Source organism: Sceloporus undulatus, chromosome 1 (assembly GCF_019175285.1).
Source record: "Sceloporus undulatus isolate JIND9_A2432 ecotype Alabama chromosome 1, SceUnd_v1.1, whole genome shotgun sequence".
NCBI lineage: Eukaryota > Metazoa > Chordata > Lepidosauria > Squamata > Phrynosomatidae > Sceloporus > Sceloporus undulatus.
The window spans coordinates 49,435,479-49,460,542 of record NC_056522.1 but is presented as its reverse complement, the minus strand read 5'-3'; the positions used below and the strand labels follow the sequence as shown (position 1 = coordinate 49,460,542).

General features: G+C 41.0%; 1 protein-coding gene across 5 annotated transcripts in view; it reads right to left on the bottom strand.

The window, feature by feature from the left end:
* The window catches only part of RBKS (ribokinase), a 90,950-nt gene that overhangs the window by 48,853 nt on the left and 17,033 nt on the right, over nt 1-25,064 (bottom strand). For 3 of the 5 annotated variants that reach the window (XM_042477103.1, XM_042477138.1, XM_042477121.1), the window contains exons 2-5: nt 21,936-22,068; nt 17,255-17,318; nt 14,518-14,580; nt 4,970-5,134 (exon numbers count right to left, since the gene is read on the bottom strand). In XM_042477103.1, coding sequence (XP_042333037.1) covers nt 4,970-5,134; nt 14,518-14,580; nt 17,255-17,318; nt 21,936-22,068 — 425 coding nt within the window. The remainder of the gene's footprint in view (nt 1-4,969; nt 5,135-14,517; nt 14,581-17,254; nt 17,319-21,935; nt 22,069-25,064) is intronic. The other 2 variants (XM_042477129.1, XM_042477112.1) reach the window with 2 other exon arrangements.

The window sequence follows — 25,064 nt, the reverse complement described above, 5'->3', positions numbered from 1 at the left end:
CAATGAGTTTATAGTATCATAGCCTGTGTGTCTGCTACTTGGCTCCAAAAACCTTATTTACATGCTTAGAACTTGACAAATTATTTTTACAGAGTAATTAATTACAGAGGGGCAGGTGTCAAGTTCAAGGATCTGATTTGGAATCTAAGGTGACACTGTAATCTCAGTAAATATAGGATAGGGCAGTCATGAATATGTCTATCTACTACTGGTTAAAAACAACAACAAATAATGGCACTTCTTCACATTTTCACTCTACCTCTTCTTTTTCCTTTGTATTTGTTGATTAATTTTATCAAATCATAAAACTAGTCCAAAGATTGTAAGTGCAAAGTCAAATGTGGATATTTTATGATACCAGTCTATTACAGGTAGTTATCACAATCAGATGGCAGCTGAAGTCCAGGAAGCAAGTCCTAAACAAGTTACTAAGCTCAGAGTGGAGAGACAGGAAAAAATGGAACCATAGGCTGATGATTAAATAGGGATGGAGCTCAGTCAGTGGTGGTCAGCCCTATCTTAACTGACAGAAGTTTCTTCTGGTTAAAGGCTGTTTTAATAACTTGCTTCTTGCTGTGTGTGTGGACGATCTGTCCCTCCATGGCTGGAGTCCATGGTCTCTAGAATATGATACCGGCAGGACCACCTCACGATACAAAGGTAATGGCATGACAGGCAAAGGCTATTGGGATGTGGGGCTGTCCAGGCCCCAAAAGACTTTTGGGAAGTGGGGCTATCCAGGCAGGATACAACTCTTCCCACATCTTCCATTCCATCATTTCTTCAAAATCCAAGGTATCACTCCTTGATTATGGAGAGTTTAACTCAGTCTCTCCTGACCTGGGGGCCTTCAGATGTTTTAGAGTACAACCTTCACCATCCCTGGACATTGGTCATGTTGGATGTGGCTGACGGGTAAAGCAATTGGAAGGCATCAGCTTGGAGAAAGCTGGTTTAAATTCACAGCCATTAAAATACGTGGAGAAAGATTTAACTTTAACAGCTTCCATCCTACCAAATGTCTTAAATATGGCTAATTATCGCATATCGGTTGATGATGCTTTCGACTCTGTTAAGAAACTACAGGCCATAATAAGCCAGTGGTCAAGGCAAAGGGCTACAATCAGTTTGGTGCACTGGACTAGATGACCCAACTTATCACAATGCCAGTCAAAACAAAGGTTAGTAGTCCTAGACATGTGGAAAAGGTGCCACAGGTCCCCTTTTATAACTACTAGAAGGATAATGACACATCAACAAGTACAGCACTGCCAATCTGACACAAGTGAATGGGAACAAGAGGGCTTATGACCATGAACTTCCGTTTCTTCTGTTTCCTCTTTCTTTTGAGTGTGGCATTCATCTGTTCAACACAAACAGTCTAGTGTACTTCCTAACATAAACTGCTGCATTAAACATGAGGAGTCTGCAGATTAAAAGGAAGAGAACTGCCACTAATACACTCCAGCTGGGAGGATGTTTAAGAATTTGCAGTGTTAGCAAAGTGTTTGTGGAGATTTAATGCTACAAGGTGGTTCAACATGTTTTGCATGTTATTTATGTCACAGGTGGGCAGAGATCTGTTACAGGATGGATCTCTATAGAGGGCAGGCAAAATCTGGCCTGTGGGATGCAAAATATGGCCTGTGGGATGTAGCCCCTGAAACTCCCCGAAAGTCCTAGACCTCCAAAAAATAAAAGGAAATCCTGATGATTTTTACTACTACTTCCCCCCCCCCCAAATCCCTTAACACCTCTGCAAAATGCAGTGGTTTTGTTCCCTCAGCCCATTAGACCCCTCACATATCTGAAAATATTGCTATCTCTTCCCACCACACAAAATAGCTAAAAATCAGCAAAACTCAAATCTAGAAGTGGCATTGCTCTCTTCATGTTTTAATTTCCACTGATTTTGCAGGGAGAGAGGGGAGAAGTTCTGATAGGTTTTTATGATATATGGAGGGTTGGGGGAGCAATGTTGCTGTTACAATGTGCCTTCAAGTAATTTACAACTTATAAACCTACCACAGGGTTTTCTTGGCATGCTTTCTTCAGAAAGGATTTGCCTTTTTGCCTGTTGAGGCTGAGATGATGTGACTTGACTAAGGTTACCCAATGAGTTTGAATGGCTGAGTGGAGATTCCATCCCTGGTCTCTAGAATCATAGTCCAATGGTATAACCACTTCAGTATGCTAGCAAACTCACTTCAAAAGCTGGCTCCCACACCTTCCACAACTGTGCACCTGTTATAGCTTATAAACACAGAACTTAGAAATGTTACACTAGTCATGACAGATGGGCAGCAGGTGGTTCTGGGAGTTGTAGTCCATAAAGGTAAACTTTCAACCCCTGTTCCTGTCTTTCAATGAAGCAGTCTCTTGCAGATGGTTTTATACTCAACCCATGGGATTTGTGAAGCAGGTATACTGTAAACATTCCCCTTACATTCCATCCAGTTCCATAGGAGAGCAAAAGATATTGGACCATCTTTAAGACTTTTGGTACACATTTATTATGTGCTAAGCGTGCAGGACTAGAATCCACTTCATCGGATGCATGGGGTTGCTGTGCTCCAGCCATAGTTAATTCCATTAAATACAATTCCATAGTAAAATGGTGATTCTTATATAAAATGGCAAAACTGAGATTTGTTTTTTGGGGAATTTATCCATTTAAAAATATTTTCAAGTTGTGGATGGCTGAATCTGTGGATAAGGAATCCCTGGATATGGAAGGCCAACTGTATTAGCACATATGAGAGCTGCTACGATGTAGTACAAAGACAGAGAACATATGGCTTTCTCTTCATTCCTCAACAGTGCAGCTCCCTTCATTCCTCAATGCTGGCTAGGCTGGTTAGAGCTGATGGGAGATACGGTTCAGCAACATCAGGAGGAATATGTATGTTCCCCTCCCATGATGGAAGGGATAAAACACTGGACTTCAGTCTTGGAGATTCCAAATTTTATGCGGCCATGTCAGGATGACATTGGGCTACAGTCATTGTTTTTCAGTGTAAACTTGTGAGGATAAGAATAAAGCAGATTGTTACTCTGAGCAACTTTAAAAAAAGGCAGAATAAAAATGTCAAATGCAGAGACAGACATAGATCCACTTCCAGGGCCAGAACAATACTGGCAATATGCCTTTGAATATGAGCTCCTGGGTACAAACCAGTACCCCAAAAAGCTCCTTTTTGGGATTACTACCCAAAGAATCCTGCAGCTAGCATGGCCAAGGGCTCTGCTGGGTGGAGGAATTCTGGAAGTAGTAGTCCAAAACACTAGCTTACCAAAGCATTTGGAAAAACTGCCTGAGATGGCTACTGCCTTAAATCCCTGCTATGAGCTTCCTGGAAGCATCTGGCTGACTAGTGAGGGAACGTCACACTAAACTAGATTGACTCTGGGTCTAATCTGACAGAGTTCTTCTTATGTTGGTGTGTGTAAAAAAACATGTGATTGTTGTCACCATTTTCCATGCACACCAAAATAACAAGCACTCTGGGGTCATTTCCACTGCAGTTTGCTGCAAAGCAGGTTTCAGGACAAACAACCTTCTTTCCCATTTGAAACCGCTTTCGATCATCATTGGATCGATTCCAGGAGAAAAGAAGTGGGGCAAACCCAAATAACCCAGGGTTTCCTGACACTACATTGGAAGTGGGTTTTTTTTTTTTTTTTTGGGAAGAATCGATTCTGAAGCATGCCCAATAAGTGGGAACAACAGATCTGAATCAATTCTTTTTTTAAAAAAAATAGAAATAATCAAAAAATCAATATATTGCTAAAGCAACTACTTCCTTTAGCAAGATTTATTTTTTTGATTATGTCTATTTTTTTTTTAAGATTGTCTCTTGGCTTCCTTCTCCTCCTCCTCCTCCCATTCCCAGGCCTTGCCTTGTTCCATTCCTGCTTTCCTTACCTTTTCCTCCCTGCCTCCACCGCTTTGCCCAGGGCTGACGGGACTTGTGGTATTGCTGCCGCACTGCCGCCACTTGCTTGAGGCTAGTTGGCACAGTGTGAAGCAAGCGGCGGCAGCATAGCAACAGCGCCGCAAGCCCTGTCAGCCCTGGGCAAAGTGGCAGCAGCAGGAAGAAAAGTGGTGAGGGAGGGAGGGGAGGGGAGGAAAAGAGAAAGGAGGAGAGAGAGGGGAGGTCCAGTGGGCCACAGCCTTCTGAAGGGATTGGAGGAGCCGGGGGCGGGGGCGGTGACCAGATGAAGGGCTGCTGCCTTCCCTGGCTCCATCTAATGGGAACAAGCGTTCCCAGCTAAAAAAGTGATTCCACAAAGGTGCCTTTTCATAGTGAGAATGGGGGACCGTTTGGAATTGCTTCAGAAAGTGGGGCGGAGCCAGATAGGAACGCAGATTATACCCCAAGTGGGAATGATCCCTCATTCAGATTAGACCCAGAGTCAATCTAATCTAGTGTGACATTCCCACACTGGCCAGCCAGATGTTTCCAAGAAGCTCATAACAGGGATTTAAGGCAGTAGCCATCTCAAGCAGTTTTTCCAAATGCTTTGGAGAACAGTGACTAAATACATGCCAGTCCAGTGGAATCAGAGGTGAGATCAGAATCTGACAGGAATCCTGCTGACAGTACCGTTTCCATCAAGAGAAACAGAAGGGAGGCCATTTCCACACTGCAGCCTCCTGTGCCGTCCCCCAGAAAATCAATAGCTGTTTGGTTGTTTTTTTTTTGGAGGGGGGGGATGCTGGTGGCACAAAGGGTTCAAGGAAGAGAGATGGAGAGATGGACTGCCATGTCAGTCCAATCCTGAGATGCCGTCCATGAAGTATGTTGGATGTCCAAAGCTACACTGGCTCCGCAGCTGCTGAATTCCAGTTATCTTTAACTGCAACACTCTGTGTGTTACAAAGAGCTTTTAAGCCTCACTGTGATAAAAAAAGATGTTTAAGAAATGGAAGGAGTGAAGAAATAATTAAGCCATATGATTATTTTACCTCCACTGGAATGAGCCATTTTCAGGGCTTCTAGAGAAATTGCTGGGCTGACTTCAAGTTGGCAGACCAACACTTTGGCTTTAGAGATGACATGAGCAGCTCTCTTCAAGTCATCAGAATTTAAAAGTAAATTTGCTCCTGCAACAATGACAATGAAGTTTTGCCCTGAAAAAAAGTTGGAATTTTAAGGTTATTAAAATGAAATATGTACTAAGTATCCTATACTCTAAAAAAAAAAAAAAGGTGGAAACTAACAGAACATCACAAGGTTGAAAAGTCAGACTTTTAATTATTAAGCACTTAAATCTCTGGGCTCTGGTGGATAAAACTGTCATTTTTTGAAAGCTTAAGTTCTTTCCATCTTGAATATTTTGTTCAATTCTCATCAAATTTACAGCCTCCCTTAACAAACCTGAATCTCCACAATAGCCTTTCTTACTTTATCATCATTTATTGCTAAGCAGAGAGCTGTTTTCAATAACCACTCCATCATCAGAGAGAGCACTAGTGCAAACCTGATAGTAGGGACCTAAACAGATGGGCAGAATACCATGGGCCAGCCCTGTGGTATCCTGCCAGCGATTTCCACCCGGGTCAGTCTCTGGGCCCATGCGGCAATAGGTGGGTATTCACAGGTCCACCCACCACTGCACTGTGGATTGACCCCCACTGTGCATCCCTTATCTGCCACCACTACTGCATCTGCTCTGATGGCCCTCACCATGGCCCATTAGGATGGAAATGTTATGCCTGGCTATATCCAAATGGCTAGGTGTTCCCTTCCAACACACTGTGGAAGGGGCTTACGGAGTGGATGCAATGGCCACTACAGGTAAGGGGCACTCAGGGCCATACAGTCCACCAGTAATCGCTGTGGAGTTTTGAACATTTATGCAAGGATTTCAGGTAGCTGGTTTGCACAGAAATCATGATATCTTACTAGTCAGTCAGAATAATAATCCTTTGTACTTCAGCCTTCTCAGCTCTTAATTTGTGTTGTAGGTGCAGTGACTGTGAACTTTATGAGACAGCCCAATTGAAACAAAAATACAGTAACTAAAAATGTTTTCTAGTGAGGACAACTTCTGATTTACTTTCTAGTTGGAAAGAAAAAGCCATCTCATGAGCTCAAAATAGGTTAGGGGTCAAAATTATAGTGAAATTACACTTTAAGTAAAATAAAAGTTTTTTAAAAACCATGGAGAGTGAGGCCCTGCTACATGGAGGCAGACATTGACAATCCAAGAGAAGTAAACTTGTTGTATTTTAATAGTTCATTCATATACATTTTAAACTCTCTTTTAGTAACTATATTTACTTCTATTTGGTTTAACTTTTGTAAGCTACCCTGGGCCCTAATTTTGGTGAAAAGGCATGATATACATGAATATTTTTATTGTTGTTGTTGTAGCCCCTAAACCTTGACAGTTGTGTACCTTAGTTACTGTAGCAACTTGCCCCCAAACCTCTCATATTGATAGTCCCAACTAATTATTTTGGAATCACTTCCAAAATATTGTTTCAAACCAGATTTCAAAATAGAGTAAGTAGACAGTAGATGTATTTGTGCTCAGAGACGAGAAAGGAAACATGCTTCCATAAACTTAAACCCCAAGGTACCTATTACGGTAATGTTTTGGAAAACAATAAAATTTTTACTTGCAGTTTTAGGACATCAACAGCATATCTTTCTGCACTGCTATCTACTACAATCAACAATTTGGAGCAGCAAGGAGGAAACATACAGTACAATGACATTGAAACATAGGCGAGTTTTACTTTATAATAAAAAAGCAGGGGAGATCTTGACAAAGGACTGCTGTTTTTAGTAAGAGGTTTCATTTATCACAATGAATACCTTCCCCCAAACCATTCTGTTACTAAATGATGGGTCATAATCTCAGGAGAAAATATTGATGTGTATAATTTATGGTGGCATATATCCTGACATTACTTTGGGTAGGAATAGAATAACAGAATTATAGAGCTGGAAGAGACCCACAAGGGCCATGCAATCCAACTCCCTGCCATACAGGAACACAGAAATAAAATTGAAGTAATGAAACATGAAACCACAAGCATACTTAAAACTAAGAAGACATTTGCTCCCATGCTTCTTAATACCATGAAGTAAATTTATACATGGAGGAACTGGGAACATGCAATTCTCCAGGTGTTACTGGACTCCCATCATTCTTCACCAGTCTAGGATGGCTAGAGATGTACAGCTGTGGGAGTTATACCTGAAGATGCCAGCTGCAGATGCTGGTGAAAAGTCAGGAAGAAACCCTTCTAGAACATGGCCACATAGCCCGAAAAACCCACAAAAAACTGTGGGAGTTATCGTCCAGCAATAGAGGGAGGACTACATGTGTCCATTGTTTTGCAAAGAAGAGACTGCATATAGAACCATAGGCTTGGAATAAATTGCAAGAGCCATCGGTCCAACCGCCTTCCATTCCATAAAGCATCCCTGAGATCGGACCACCCAAGCTCTGTTCAAAAATCTCCAACAAAGGAAAGTTGACAAAGACTAACTCTTCCACTGTTGAACAGCTCTAACCACTAGAAAGTTCATCCTAATGTTTAGTTGTCTCTCTTGCAATTTTGATCCACTGGATCATGTTCTCTTTTTTGGAGTTCCAGAAAACAAACTTGCTCCATCTCCCACATGACAGCTCTTCAAATACTGAAAGATGGCTACCATAACAGCTCACAGCCCTCTCTTCCCAAGTTTAAACATATCCAGCTTCACTAACTGTTCCTCATAGAACTTGAGTTATCAGGTCCTATACCATCTCCTCATGAGGCCATGACATGGCTGAGGGGCAGTAAAATAAATAAATAAATAAAATCAATTTAATAATATCTTGGTCTCCTTTGTGTGGACATGTTCTAGCTTAATATCCATTTTAATTGTGGTGTCCTGAACTGAATACTGCACTCTTAGTTAGTCTGACTAAAGTTTTTATGTAACTGAAGTGTTCCAAAGTGTGGAAAAGTTACTTCGGGACTAGATTTGCAGTTCAAAAAATAACACTTCTCAGCTCTGAGTAAATCATATAATACCTCTTAAACATGGAAGGATACAAATTTCTTGTATGATTACACACTTGAAGAACTCCAGAATTATGGGGCTTCAACACTGCATCCCTAACACTATCCTGTGTCTGCCATTTCTCCTTATCAGTGTCCATCTGGTTTTGAGTAACTGCTGCCTTTAGTTGCTAAGGTTTGTCTCCACTAGAATGCACCTAAGTGGTGCTTCTGTATTAGTTCATGACTATGCTCTGATTGGGACTATCATTGAGGTTGAGCTGTTGGTGCAGTTGCTGAAGCAACAATGGTGCCAATGTGTTTCCATTTGTTTGCTCCTGGTCAACCATAGGCATGAACTCCTTGAAGGAGACGATTTTCTGTGCTCCAGCAGTGTGAAATGGCACACCAGCACACTGCTGTCAGTGGCCTCATAGCACTCCAGCTTAAGTTTATTTATTTCAGATAGATAGAGGCATCTAGAGAAACTGCCATTCTTGACAGCATTCAGTGAACGATTGCTAAAAACTGAAGAATGATTTCTTCATCTAGTAGCCTCTGCCAAATGCTAGTGTCAGAACTTGTACAGTAAATCATTAATAGCTACCTGAGTGTGGATTGGCTTAGTCTACAAAGAGTGATGTTTTATGAACACAGTATTTTTCTTGAATGACTTTTCAAAGCACTTTGTGTGCAAGATGTGTCTGCCCCAAATAGAATAATATAATGAGCTCACAGAGAGGAATTCAAGCTCTCCAAAACAATTAGTGTACTGAAAACAACACACTAATACCCATGTTAAAGCTTATTTTGGTTAAAGCCCACAGCTTTTTCTCTCCACCCCACTCTCATTGACATATTCAGTGAAAGGAACCTGACCAACACAAACATACCAGCCTCTGGGTTGCACCAACTGCACAGCTTCCTGAAAACTTCTATGGGATGAAGCTAATTATATTTGATACGGTGATACAGAGCATTACTGAAATATTACCCTGAGAAAGGAAGTGATCAGGGCTGGGAAACCAGTAGCCCTCCAGATGTTGATGAACAACTACTACCATCATTTCTTACCACTGGTAATGCTGGCAGGAACTGTTGGGAATTGGAGTCTAGCAACATCTGAAGGACCAAAGGTTTCCTAGGTCTGAAGCAGATGCTATCTTTTGTGCTTGTTTTCCACAAACTTCAAAGGAAATGATAGGTTAAAACACACCAAATTTCTATCTAGACAAGCTGTATTCTTCAAGAGATGCACCTCTAAAAGACAGAGATACTGTGGTGTTTGTACTCAGCATCTTCCAAGCTGGGGCACACTATTTCTCAACATAGTTTCATTTTCAGCTGCCATGGCAATTGAAAGACTAATAATCTAAAACAGTGGTCACCAATTACATCTCATGCCATAGAATTGGCATAAAAAAGTATTTCCTTTGTTCTATTATGAACCTATTTCCAACCAATTTCATTGAGCAACTATAAGTTCTAGTATTTTGTAGGGAAAAGCAACCTTTCTTTTTTCACTCTGTGAGCACCACTCAGTTTTATAAATTTGACAGCTGCATAATTTATATGTGACATCTTGTAAGTATAGAACACTTATAGGAGAATCTATTTTATCAGATGCACAGGCTATCCCTTCGCCAAAAGTCAAATTCTCTATTGCTGGAGAATCCTCATACATTATTTTTCTGATCCAATACATGTCAACCACAGTTAAAGCTCACTATTTAACAGAAAATTTGCATAGGACTGTAAAGCTATAACTATAAAATCACTGGATGTCTAACTGAAACTTTGCAACTTGGATATATCCTGAATGACTTTGGAAATATATATTGTGGTGATGTGGAAATTTCCAAACTATGACCTGGAGTAAGAGATAAGATGGCTTAATTTGTAAGCATCGTTCAAATCTGGAACAGCAAGGTTTAGCTACTGGACAACAGAGATCATGCTTGGTATGTCTGTTGTCTACAGTTGTAGCAGAAATGGTGGGAATCTATCTACTATTTTCTAAATTATTCTTTGTGTAGGGAACACAAAATAACAGCTTGCTAAGTGACATTGTTCAAACACCCAAGGTCATTGAGTTGTGAATGTAGTGCTGTATGGGAGCTCCTCTGTACTTAACAGCCTCATTGCATCCTGTGAATTTGCAACAGCTGCCAAGTTTATTAAACTAGCATAGCACTAGCACTAGATCCAGGTAACATTTTTTCATTTCCCCTTCAAAGTCAAAGTATGTGTTTGGCATATTTTTCTTTAATCTCACTTGTCACTTCCTTAATGTAAATTATACACAGACAGACACGAATAGCTCTTGCTGGTATCAAGGTACACTTAAGACTTTTGTACTCCAGCGTTTGCAAGCATGGAAAAATGTATGACTTCATTTTTTGTGTAATGATTAATGAATGGCAAAAATACAGTTAAGCTGAAGCAGGCTTGTGCTCAGAGGCCCCATCTTATCCCCCAGTAATAGCAAGCAGTAGTAACATTGTAATATCGCTACACCAAGCTGACCCACAAGACCCAGAGCCATGCTACATCAAAGGTATTATGGCAAATGAATACATCAGGAGGTCTCAGACACAAGTCCCAGAAACACAACCTTCCCAGGGCAAGTGTGAGTATAGTTATGGGCCCAGCCAAGGCACTGGAGTCTCGCAGCATCCCAAGGAAGCCAGGCTATTGACATCCATGTACATTATCAGACTACAGTACTATCATCTAGACCAGTCTTTCTCAATTTTTTTACCTTGGAGGAACCCTTGAAGTAATTTTCAGGTCTCAGGAAACCCTTGCATAAAAATTATTATATTTATAGCTCAAAATATGTTTTTCTGAAACACACTCTTGTGTCGAGCCCTTAGTAACCTCTTTCAGAACGCAAGAATACCATGAAACCCTGGTTGCAAAACTCTGATTGAGACATTCTTTGTTTTTTGCTACCAGAGTTGCTCAATAAGCTTTCTTGCTCCCCAGCCACCATTTCCAATGCTTCTGAACAGGACCCACTACTAGCAACAAAGGAAACATAATTCTCGATGGGAGTCCAGCTTCTGTATAAGTCTATTCAATTCTGATACCAGATAGACAAACCTTAGGAAAGTACAGTACCTAGGTACTAGGATGAAGAGGTAATGAAATAACAAGACCTCAATAAACATTTTTGGACTGAAAATAGCAGGTTTGCTGCCCTTGCACACTGCACAATTACAGCACTATGATTTCACTTTAACCACCATGGTAACATGCTATGAAATCCTAGGATTTGGGGTTTAGGGAGGAGTGTTTAAAATCCCAGCCAGAGTTAAGGCAGTAAAAAAGGAATCATATTGCATCACTAATGTACAAACAAAATAAATCTAAGAATTTGTATGAAAGTACATAATAGCCACATTTGGGTGATATGATCTCAGATGACCAATTCAACAAGATTTCACTTAAGAAAATGAGGGAAAGCCACAGTGTATTTTCAGCGTTATGTTCTTTCTCCACTGCCATTCCCACCAGCTAGGAAACTGTAGACTTCCATATATCGTTCCACTACAACTGCAGTCAGACTCTAGCAACATTGCTCACTTAGTTACACAGCTTTTAAAATAAATATACCTATGTGTATATACGCTCAGCTGCTTCACTGGAAAACAGGACATGCAAGACTTGGCCATTTTGAAGTTAAAGTTAACATTTGAAATGCTCACAAAGTTAGTGTTTCTTTTCTAAGAGCTAAGGCAGGTGACACATAAAAAAGAGAAAACAGCAAATGAATACTGCCTCACATCAGCTCCCAGCCCAATGGATTCTGGGAACTACAAAGTTGTCAGTTGGCTTAGCCATCCACAACAGGCATCTGAAACACTGATTGTTCAGGCTACAGCATCCCCTTAATTCCTTCCCATGTGGAAGCAAACAGATTGTTTACAAGGGAAAACAGAAAATAATTATAAATAGGAAAGAGCCATTGCATTGTAGGAAGAGCCTTTCACCCATTCTAGGGACACACCAAATCCCATCCATCTGCTGATCTTTGATACATTTCATGTGGAAACAGGCATGGGGAAATGGAGCTCCACCCCTGGTTTTAAGCAATAAATTGTAAGCAAGGTCAGCCTATCTGTACTGCTTAACTGATGTAGATACGCCTGCTACTTTGCTTATTAACCCTTGCTTGTACTTAATAGAAGCAGCTCTCAGAGAAAAGAGAGTTACAAAATGTGATCAAAGTTAAGAGATGACCTGTGGGTCAGCCACTCATTTCTCTCTCCTTAAAACTGGGATGGGGATGAGGGTAGTGGATGTTTTTGTATGATGTTTAACCAGTAAGGCACACTCTACAAGAGAACTAATACAGTAGTTGAATCATGTGAAAAACTGCAGAGAGCATTTACAGGGAGAAACAATCCAAGGAAGAGGATCAGAAAGATTCTGTAGTCCTGTTAACGTTGCCAGGGCTTACTTAACACTAACAAGCCTACCCAAAACTTTGTAGAAGCATTTCCTCCAGGGCTCATGAAGAAGGACTTTTTTGTCAGATTATCTAAGATCCTCACACTATGTCAGAAACACAACTTGGCTTTTAACACATACAATGAATTGTTGTTGTTGTGTGCCTCCAAGTCAGTTTTGACTTATGGTGACCCTAAAGCAAACCTATTAAAGGTTTGCCTGTTGTTGTTGTTTTTTAAATCAGCCAACGTTATCCAGGATTGTTTTTTTTAATGCCCCAGCACAGAATTGAACCTTGATCTCCAGAGTTAGTCTACCACTCAGACCATGCTTGCAGTTTGGGATACTTCCTTTTGGGGATTACAGTTCCCAGAATCCTACATCCAGCATGGTTATGAAGGCTACTGAGAACTATAGTCCAAAAGGTAGCATTTCTGAGTTCTGACAAAGCAAGGGCTCTAACACAAACTTCACTATGATCCATCCTCCTTCATGCTGTGCTTTTCAGAATTAGTACATTGAAACAGCACAGCCTTCCCCAAACTGGCACTCTCTAAACATGTTTGGAATACAGCTCCCATCATCTCCAGCCAAGCATGTTTACCAGGCATACTGGACTATGATGACAGGAACATACCAGGCTGGCCCCTGGTTGGAGATGGATCAGCTACTATATAAACAGGTTGCCACTGATCTTAGTTTAATTTTAATTCAGTTTCCCATACCTTTAAAACTGGAATCCTATGCACTCTAAGCTTGGAATAACTCAGTGAGCACTCTGGAACTTCCTTCTTTCTTCTTGGGAACCATGTTAAGATTGCATTGGATTTTTTGTTTGTATATAGGTACCTTTAAGTCACCTATAGACTTACGGTAACCCCATGAATTTCATAGGATTTTCTTAGGCAAGGAATACTCAAAGATAGTTTGGGATTGCCCTCCTCTGAAATATAGCCTACAGCACAGGATATTCCATAGCAGTCCCCTATCCAAACACTAGCTGGGTCTCGCCCTGCTTACTTTCCAAGATCAGATCATTTCTGGTGCTGTTGGTGTATTAAATCCACTACCAGTTTTCTTTTTAACTGGACTGTTTTAAGTGTCTTTTTCTAAGAGATGTAAATGTTACAAAATCTTTCTATGAAGCTTTGCAGGAAAAAAGAATTTAAAAAGAAGTGTAGGATTTATAGTCACCAATTTTGCAACAGTCCAAATATAAACCTGAGATGACAGTAAACATTCTTTAAAAAGGATGGATTGGAAATGGGAAGAATAGCTTTGTACTAACTACTGTAGCAACACTGCAGTATCCAGAGCACTTTAATAGGTCTCCTGGGCTTCTTTTTCGGGGTTGGGGAAGGTGAGATTTTACTGTGCAAGTATGATAGGAACTGTAGTTTTCACTGAACATTAAAAACACAGATTGGCCACAAAAATCCTCACTTACAGGGAAATGTCCTCTATTTGAAGTCATTCTCCATTTGAAACTGTCCAGTTCATGTGCAATTTAACAATATAGGACTATAAGGGGTGTGTGCAGCTCCATAAGGCCTTGCCTGAAAGAAGACGAGCCCTCCCTCCATCCACCATCATCCAGAGGGAGAGAAAGGCAAGCCAGCTCCATCAGGCCTTGCACGAAAAGAAGAAAGGCCCTCCCTCTATCCACCATTATCCAGAGGGAGAGAAGGGCAGGCAAGCTCCATCGGGCCTAGTGACAGTAAGAAGTAGGTTCCTTGCTCCAGTCCATCTGCCATAGTCCAGGCCTCAGAGGGAGAGAAGATCTGTTGGACTTTCCCCCTTTCCCACTACCCTTGCCTTCTCCTTTTGTGTCTTGTCTTTTTAGATTGTAAGCCTGAGGGCAGGGAAATGTCTAATTAACAATTAGTAAGCCGCTCTGACAGCCTTTTGGCTGAACAGCGGGGAATAAATAAATAAATAAAAATAATAATTATTATATTAGAGTTCCAGTGAGGACTTGGACAATAGACTGAGAAGGAACACAGGTCTTAAAATGCAATAGATCCATATGAAAATTGGCGACAGAGAAAATTCAGTACCTTCTCTGTTGACCACAATTGAAGCAGCTCCAGTCGCAGCATCCTCCACCTGGCCTACAAAATCTAGAATAAAGAAAATTAAAGTAACAATACAGCCATATACTGTACTTCCCGCAAACAAATAAACAAATGATGCAATTTGCATAAGTGCAAACTAGAGTGAACACCCTGGCCTTTAGAAAATATTTCATGTAGCAGTGCCATACACAATTGCTAAAGAATGCCATAAGAGAGCAAACACAGGCTCAAAATTAATTATGGCTAACTCTCTGCTCCAGAAAAACTTGAAGGAAGGTTTCAGTATGCTTCTTATTCATGTATTTGTAGGGAAGACAACATTTACACCAGATTATGGTGCACACAGGTATACTAATTTTTCTATGCCTATACAGGTAACGTGCCACATGTGAAGTGGGTCCTTTAAATCAGCAAGAAAACAATAGAAATTGTAGTTCAAAAAGTCTAACTTTTCCAAGATTTGTTGTGATCCTCCTGGAGTCAAAGTCCCATGAGCCCCAGTGATCTAAGTATATGGCTAATTACGACAGGAGCTGTAGTCCAACAATATATGGAGATCCATAAGGTTCCTATCCCTGCTGTAGAAAGACTATGAATTTGTCTAGTTCCCTTTAGAAGTGCCTTTTCAATGACCAATCACAAAACAAAGCACACAAAAAGCAAGAGGCAGAGGTGAGACAAATCTTATGAGGCATGAAGGTGGCTTTACCACTGGTGGAATACCTTTGCAAAAATCTGATAAATATATATCATTTTATTATCACATGGTTGCTGTGATGATAATGTGAGGATGAGGAGAGCTATATATACCACACCTTAAGCTCAATGGAGGAAAGACAGGAAAAAATGTAAATAATAAATAAGAGTAGAAGGAGGGATATACTGTCTTCTTTCTCACCACCATGGAGAAATTTTCTACCTCCTTTGCCCCTGCAGGTCTGCTTTCTTGTAAAGTAATGGGATTTGCATAGAAATGTTGAGCAGCCTATGGAGGCAAATATAGCTTCTGCCAGTTTCCCAAGCAGAATCCCCTTTGGACTTCTTGTAAATAAGCATGGCCACACAGCTTTGGAAGAGACCACACAGGTGGCTGTTTCTGCTTCTGTGTATTATTCAATGCAGTTCTTAGAATTCACACTTAGCTAGCCCTGACCAGCTGCAACTAGCCTCAGTACTAGTTTATTTTCACTACCTCATACTTTCTAAGCTTCATATTTAGAAATGCATAATTACAAAAGTTCATATGCACATGAAGGCTATATCCTGGTCCTACCTACATTTACTAGTAAATGAGAGTCTTGTGTTCATCAGTGGTTACTCTCAGGCAAGCTACTTGAGTTGCAGTTTGAAAAGACTGCGATTTTTTAAAAAAGGTAAAACTGTATTGAAATAGGCAGGAATCTTGATGGACATAAACTTCACTGGACCTAGAGTACACTAATATGATGTCTACCGTACTGATTTTCATATAGATAAAATAAAATATGAACTCAAGAGGATGGCTGGTGTCATGCCACTGTCATTTGTCCTTGAGCCCTTGTGCAGCAACCATAGCTCATTGGCATGGTACATGCGTGGAATTAAGAGATCTCAGGTTAAACCCTCTGGTAGGGAGAACCAGCATGATGTAGTGATCTGAGTGTCAATTGGATCTTGGGGAGACCATGGTATGAATCCCTGCTTGGCCATGGAAATGCACAAGGTGATCTTGCTTAAGTCACTGTCTGTCATCCGTAAAGGAAGGCAGTGGCAAACCCTCTCTGAACAAATCTTTCCAACATAGATTTGCCTTAGGGTGACTATAAATCAGAAACGACTCAAATGCACACAAGAATAGATCTCAGACAGGAATTAAAAAGACTTCTACAGACAGTTGCTACTAGTCTATATTAACCATATATAGGCAATGTTTGTCCACCTCAACATTGCTAGATTGCAACCCAAGGTACTTCAACTGATTGTGAGAGGTGATGGGTGTAGTAGGTCAATAACATCTTGAAGAACAATGATAAGAATTACAGCCTAAGAACATAGGCCCGTTATAGACGGGCCTAAAAGTGCGCACTCTGCGTGTGCTAGGATTAGGAAGCGGCGGCGCTTCCGCACACCCTTAACCCTAGCATGCGTGGAGTGCGCACAAAATGGCAGCAGCCGTTCCACACGGCCACTGCCATGACTACGTCACGAGGCGGTGCGGTTGTGACGTAGTGGGGCCACGCGAGGGCGCCTAGTGCGCCCTTTCCGCGGCCGCAGAAGGAGCTCCATTTCGGAGCTCCTTCCAGCTTTGTGTCGCTGGGCGCAGCCTTTAGATGGCTGCGCCAAGCGACGCAGAGGAGAAAGGGGCCGAGCGGCCCCTTTCTCCTCCTCCCTGCCACCATCGGGTGTCCTCGGGGCTTGAAGCCCCAAGGACACTCCTTTCCAGGCCGTGGGGAAGCGGCCTTTTGCAGCTTCCTCGCGGCCTGGAAAGCGGCAAATCGGGGCCTTGGAGGCTGCCATTGTGGCAGCTGAGGCCTCGATACACTGGGGAAAGCAGCGCCTACAGGCCGCCCCAAAGAGGTGGTCTGTAACGCGCCAAAGTCTCCATTTCTGGTGTCGATAATACTGGGTTAAACAATTCATCTTATTTCCTGCAGCTGAAAGGCTACCACATTCTCCAGGGAAGGGGAAGCCACAACCAGGTGTCACAGCTGAGAATATAGTTAAAATGTAAAACATCTACCTGTAGGAATTCCATTTTTCTTGAAGTTTTCAATATAATCATTACCAAAAGAATCTTTCCCAACCTGAAAAACAAAGATCAACAACTTTAGATCTTTTACATTCAGCTTCCTCTACTCCTGAAAATTATACTGTTGAAATGAAGAAAGCTTTCAGTGGGAAGTGTGAGAACTATGAGTAGATTTATGAGTGAAAAGGGCAGCTCAATTCTGATACTGAAAACAAATTCTTGGTTTGAGCCAGGGGTGCAGCTACCAGGAAGGGAACAAAATAAGGGTACTGCTTTCCCCAAATAAGAATTCTGCCCCATACCAAGCAAAATTAGTTCCCAAGTTTCTAGCATTGTAGAGTGTGACACACTGAAAATTGTTCACACAGAACCCTTATATTTGTTGTGTTTATATGCCCTTTGCCTGTCTCTTTTCTTTGGATGTCTAAACTGTATTTGTAAAGGCTGAACTGATGTTTTAAATTACTGTAATGCTAGAAATTTGGGGACAGAAGGGAAATTTCTGGGGCTGAGATTCTTATTTGGGAGCCATACCCCAATCTGCCTCCCACCTCCACCTCCACCCCCATATCTACACTCCTGGTTTGAACTTTGTGCCCAGAGGCTTGGGGTTCCTTAGCATATACAAAGAAAATTTCTGCCCACAGCCAGCATTTTGTACCTGACTTCCATTGGTGGATCTAGAGGTAAAAAAGTAAATAGCTTTGGAAGCTTGATATCTGCCCCTTCCATTTCTAATTAATAAAAATAGTTTTTGTACCTCCAAATGAAATATATAGAAAATACATATTTCTAAGCATTTTTATACACCATCTATTATGCATAACAAAACTCTATGGATAATTTTGGGAAATTGTTTATTCTTTCTATTGTGCAGGAATCCAATTTGGCAACTAACACAACAGATTCCCTAAACTAGAATGGAGACTGAAATGTAGCTTAGACTGTCAAAACCCAGCTTTTAAATGCAGTAGTGTTTACAGATGCATTCCAAGTATCATTTAAAGTAAGGATAGGGAACTACTTTCAGCCCAAGGGCTGAATTCAGATTCAAAATGCTTCTTGGGAACCACATTCCAAGGATGGGTGTGGGCAAAGGCAAAAGGCTCAGATGAAAAATACCAGCATATTTTAGCTTGAAGCTCATAATTCCAGAACTAAGCCCTAGGAAAAGTGGTTCAATGTTTTAGAATTGCAAGAAAAGTCTGTACCAAGAGTGGGAAACCACAAAATGATGGGATAATGTGGAAAAAAATAACAACAATCTAGGTCAATCCAAAGGACTAGATTAAGGTCCCAGCAGGGTCAGATTTGGCCCAGGAACCCAAGGGTCCTCACTCTTAATTTAAAGAAAAATGTAATATTGCTTTAGATGATTTATTACAATGAGGGGAAAACCTGTATGATGGGTGGAAAAGTGAATAATGGTATCATGAGGAGGAGGGCATGGCCATTTGGGTAACTCCCAGTAGTTTTTAGCAGTGATGGGGGACTATGAAGCTACATCTGAGACCTTACCTCGACCGAAAGGACCTTGAAGCTGTAGTACACGCTCTGGTAATCTCTCGTCTCGATTTCTGCAATGCGCTCTACATGGGGCTACCCTTGTATCAAGTTCGGAAGCTTCAATTACTGCAAAATGCAGCAGCCAGGCTGGTCACTAACTCTTCGAGATTTGACCATATAACACCTATCTTGAAAGATCTACACTGGCTCCCAATTAGCTTCCGAGCACAGTACAAGGTATTGGTCATTACCTTTAAAGCCCTACATGGCTTGGTTCCGGGTTACTTACAGGAACGCATTTCCCTATATAATCCGCCCCGCACTCTTAGAACAAGTGGGAAGAATTTGTTGGAAATATCATCATCCAAACATGTTTCTACTTCCCTGAAGGCATTTAGTATAGTGGCCCCCAGACTTTGTAATGGACTCTAAGAAGAGACCCGCCTTATTACATCTCTAGAAATCTTTAAGAAGGCGGTAAAGACAGAACTCTTTCGCCGTGCTTATCCTCCTGACCTCCTACGAAGACCATTAGTATGGAACGAGTCTAGCTGACCCCTTAATTGATGGATGCTATTGTTTTTAAATTTGATGTTTTTTAGGTTTTATGTTTTTATTTTATTGTGGTTTTAATGTTGTTGTAATTTTAACTTTGTGATTTTAACCTTGTTGTGATCCTGCTTCGATCCATGGGGAGAGGCGGGAAGATAGAAATAATAATAATAATAATAATAATAATAATAATAATAATCTGACATGGCCAGGCCTCAGTTTATGAACTATTTCCTAAGTTCAGATGATGTGATTCTCATCTTGTACATTCTGAGTCAGGAAAAGATAAGTTCCACCAGATAAGACATTGGGTAGCCTATTAAATTTGAAAAGGGGAAAGATCAACAGTATCCTAAATGTTCATGTTTCCAGTCTGGAATTGCTCCTCTGTCTGGATTTACACTAAAGAGAAAACTGTTATTACCAGTTTTGTATTCTCTTCTGGGAAACATGGCCCTAACTATCATCAGATTAGCAGGTTTTGGTACTTGTGGGTCATTTGACCAATACAAGGGGCTACCCTGGAAAAAAGTCTGGAAAGTTAAGCTAGTCATAAATGCAGCACTTCTGCACTAATTCATCATAGCAATACTGCTATAGCTCTACTACTTGCCAGTTAGTTTTAAGACTTCCACACTACAGGGTTATAGCAATATGATTCATAGAATCATAGAGTTGGAGGAAACTTCAAAGGCTATCCAGTCTCATCTTCTGCCATGCAGGAATACATAATCATAGCACCCCCAACAGATGGCCATCCAGCCTCTGTTTAAAAACCTCCAATGAAGGAGAATCCATTACTCTGGCAACATGTTTCAACATCAAAAAGCTCTTACTGTCGGGAGGTTCTTCCTAATGTTGAGGTGGAATCTCTTTTTCTGTAGCTTGAATCCATTGCTGCATGTTGTAGTCTCTGGAGCAGCAGAAAATAAGCTTGCTGCATCCTCAATAGGATACCCCTTCACATACTTAAACAAGGCTGTGATCATCTCTTAACTGTCTCTTCTGCAGGCTAAACATACCCAGCTCCCTAAGCCGCTCTTCATAAGGCATGGTTTCCAGATCTTCCACCATTTTAACTGCTGTGGCTGCCCCTTATAAAATCCTAGAATTTGTAGTTTGGTGAGGTCCCAGAGTACTTTTTAAATAATTCTAAATACACTGCAGATCTCAGGATTTCCTATGATGCTGCCATGGCAGTTAATCACAGTGCTATAATTGTGTACTGCTGAAGGGCCTTCAGTTTAAAGTGCTGGTCCTAAATGGTCAGAGCCTGGGGTATACCTTAGAGCAAACTGACTAATATCCCTTTTGTGAAAAGCTATAAATGCATGACTGTACATTTAATAATAATATAATAAAATATTGTTTTTATACCGCTTTTCTGCGATGATCAAAGCGGTGTACAGAAAATGCAATAAAAACAACAATACAGAATAAAAATTTCAATAAAAACATAGCAATAACACTATATTAAAACATTACATTAAACAAATAAAACCAATTACCCCAAATCAAAGCCAGCTGAATTGTTAATCCATGATGCCAGTACATATAGGGGGAAGCCACATAGTATCAAGGGATATGGGGGAAAGCCTAGTGGAAAAAAAAGGTTTTAAGCTTCTTTTTGAACAAATCCAGGGAAGTGATGGAACGGAGCTCATCAGGATTTTAGGGGCCGAGATGGAGAAGGCCCTTTGCGAGGTTGACGCATATCTCGTGGTTGGAACCCTCAACAAGTTCTTCCTGGCTGACCTGAGTGTGAGGGGCGGATTATATGGGGAGAGGCGGTCCTCCAAATAGCCTGGGCCCAAACCATTTAGGGCTTTATAGGTAATAACCAACACCTTGTATTGTGCCCGGAAGCGAATGGGCAGCCAATGAAGATCTTGCAGAACAGGTGTTATATGGTCGGTCCTGGAACATCCAGCGACCAATCTTGCTGCCATATTCTGCACTAATTGAAGCTTCTGGGTTTGGTACAAGGGTTGCCCCATGTAGAGCATTACAGAAATCCAATCGAGAGGTTACCAGAGCATGTACCACCGTTTCAGGTCCCCCCCGGCCCAGATAGGGTCGCAGCTGGCGTATCAGCTGAAGCTGATAACAGGAGCTTCTGACCGTGGCATCCACCTGAGATGTCAATTGGAGCGATAAGTCCAGAAGCACTCCCAAGCTGCGAACTGAGTCCTTCGGGGGAACGTGACCCCATTCAGGACAGGTGGACAAATTTCACTACCCAGACCCGGGGAGCCTATCACAAGTACTTCCGTTTTCTCTGGATTCATACTGAGTTTGTTGTTTTCAGTTGTCACCATCTCAAGTACTACTATTTAAAAATATATAATCTTTTGCAGCAGTGGAACTCATTCTGTGGAACTTGGTCTTGAGAGAAATGAGCCACATTCACCCTACTGTTGTTTTTAGATGAAGAAAAGACCACCTTTTCTGCTCAGCCTCTTAAGAGGCAGCTGAAGTTGCACTTCTAGAATGCTGACCTCAATCCTCTGTTCTTAAGTTAGTTTTGTTGTGGGTTGTTAAAACATATGTGAGTATAGTCTGTATGAATATTTGGAACAGATGTGAAATCTGAATATATCAAATCTAAGCTTACCTTGCAGATCATTGAGGTTTTAGCCCCAAGTCGAGCAGCCTGCACACACTGGTTGGCACCTTTCCCCCCAAATCCAGTGAAAAACCTATGGCCGTGTATGGTCTCTCCAGCTTTTGGCAGACGTGTGGTAAGACTGTTCCAATTAAAAAGGGAAAGATATTGTTTGCATGAATGAACTATGGAATTTGTAATATATTTTTCCTACTTCAGCAAACCTTTGGTGTCCTCTCATACAGCTGCTTTGTGCTGCTGCTTTTGCTATGTAATAATCCAGACTCAAACAAGACATATGTTCTTAGTATATACCATTTTGGCTCTACAAAAACAGACAAATACCATTCTAGATCCTATAAAACTATATAGCATTATAAAAGAGATAAAAGGAAATGTCCTCACTAACTGGGATTGCATCTTTGATAAGTAACATGTTTGTTAAGGAATTTTAATAGGGGCCTTCCCAGGAGAGTGATCTTCCTATAAACCTTGGTTCACACAGTTTCTCTCACACCAAGAGTTTTTAAGCAAAAGTCTTAAAATGACTAGGGAATGCACTGCTTGAAAGAAAACACTTAATAACCAAGGAAACAGGCAAAAGTACTGGCAAGCAAACATGTTAAATGCCACATGGCAGAAGATGTTTACGCAGGACTTTGTTCCTGGCAAAAAAAATGTTATAAGGGTGTTGACAACACAGCACAATGTTCAGTTTGTGAATATCTTGAAAGACAGCAAGATGGAGTGAAAACCTTGCAGGGGATCCAAAACATATTTCTCAGCTTCCAGGATCCAAGAAAATGGAGCATAAATAAGGAAGAGATAGAGAAAGAAATTCATCTGAGAAACACAACCATGAAGGGAGTTGTTTGTGCTATTTTTTAAAGTTTTAAATTAGGAAAGTTTAGTTTGTTGTGACTAGGAGAGAAGAACTGAACACATCTTTCAAAGATTTTTAGTAAGGATAATAAAAATGTAGGCTTAGCTGGAATGCATGCTCAGTGGCTAGGAAGGTGATAGCAAAGATGTCCACAGCTCTAACAACAAATGCTAGCTACGTCGAATCTTATTATATAGTCCATGCTGTTGGCTGACTCATAGTGTAAATCAATATAAACCAGCAGTGAATGTGTGTGAATGCTGGGCTGCAGGTCCTATCAGCCTTAGCCAAAGTAGCAAATGGTGAGGGACATAATGAGTTGAAGTCTATGCACACCTGGAGAGCTATATTTTGCTCACCCTTGATATAAGTTAAGATCGGTGTAGATCAGTTTCCACATTAGGAAAAGTTCTCACTATCACCAGAACAGGACGATTCTTCAGGGAAATACTGTATAACACTACAAGAAATTTCCTTTTCTTCTCCCAGATGACTAGTGATACTTGGAGGAGGTCCATCTCTGGACTACATACAGTTAGTTGAACATAGTTGAGTCATGGAGAGAAAAAGGCAGTTTTGTCAAAGCATGCAAATAGTAGATGAAAGGACAGGATAATCATCCCAATCATATTGCAGTTCTGAAAATTAAAAATGTTCAAACCATTCTCTACATTATGTGGAAACTATCCCAAATTACATGTTCAAGATCTACAAATTTAATATATTTGAGATACGAAATACTTGGAATTATTAGTGGAACAAAGGAAATTATGCCATCATGACTATAGCACCCAGAGTTGAACTGTGATTACTGTATATGATTCGTCTTTGGCTGCATCTTCCCCATCTCTTTTTAACCTCAGAATTAACCACATCCTTAGCTCAGTGCCTGCTTCCTGGAACTTCTTTAGCTGCCTACCCCATCCATTTTGAGCATGAGACCACTTTTCTTATCCTGCTTTTCTGGTGCGAATGCACCACTTCCCTTTTGAACTGTAATAGAAACATTACAATCTTGTAAAAAGAACAACACTATACAATAATTAATCAGAGAACACCAATGACTTATCTATACCCCTTCTCATAGAACTTCCCAAGGCCTCTAAGCAAGCCAGGAGAATAAGGTGGCAGAAGCTTGAAGTGCTACAATGCACTGCAATACTCCACACTGCAGATGATAAATACCATTTTTGAATTATTGGCCTATCTAAAACCAAACAAAACCAAACAATTTCCAATACATAAATAAACTAGTACACTGTGAATAAAGTTTTCTAATCAACCTTCTCACTGTTATATTTTACCTGAACTGGATTTTTTCTAAAATGTAGAAGAGCCTTAAAATTGTTAATCCCACCTGTAGTATGAAACTGTTATAGTTTGTTCTGTTATCTAATTTTGCTGCCTATGTAAGGCAGACCTAAGATAGCCTTGTATTTACAAGCTGCCTGGTAGCAACAGGTAACTTGAAATTCCATGCAGAGGAGCATTTTGACAGGGGAAGAATGGGTTCCTCTGCTGGAATGGTCCCCTTGGCAATGGTGCTCTTGGTATAAGGCCATGTATTTTCCCAATCTACATGTAAATGTAGTCAGGTCCCAATAAATCATTTATTATTGCCACATTTAGTCAGTTGAAAGTTGTTTCTGTATTTATTGTTTGCCATGTTTGCACTTTTAAATGAAGATTTGTTTTGCACCAGAATTTATGCACCAATTAAAAAAAATTAAATGAATTGTTGGGCATTTTATAACCACAATGAGAATTCTAGTATATTGTGAGTCAGGCCATAGATGAGGTTATGTTATAAGATACAGTTCTTGTATTTTGCCCCTGTCTCACATGCCCACCTGCAGCACTGGGACCAATCTTTTGACAACCAGACTATGGCGGGTTACAGACCGCCGCTTTGCGGCGGTCTGCCGCCACCGCCAGTTGGTCCGCGGGGAGCCGGAGCCTCCACACAGCGCGGGCGCACTCGCTACATCACAAAGGATGCGACGCGTACGGACGCTCAGAGTCCGATACGTCAAGATGGCAGCACCCGTATGAACAGGGCGCTGCCATCTTGTACGTATTCAATACGTATTAGGGTTAGGGAGGTGCGGAAGCACCGCCCCTTCCTAACCCTAGTACGTATTGTATACGTACTATTTGGCGGTCTGTAACCCGCCTATGTCACTTCTAGTTTTTTTGTGCTATGGCCCATTACAGACGGGCACCCTAGTACGCACTCGGCGCGTACTAGGGTTAGA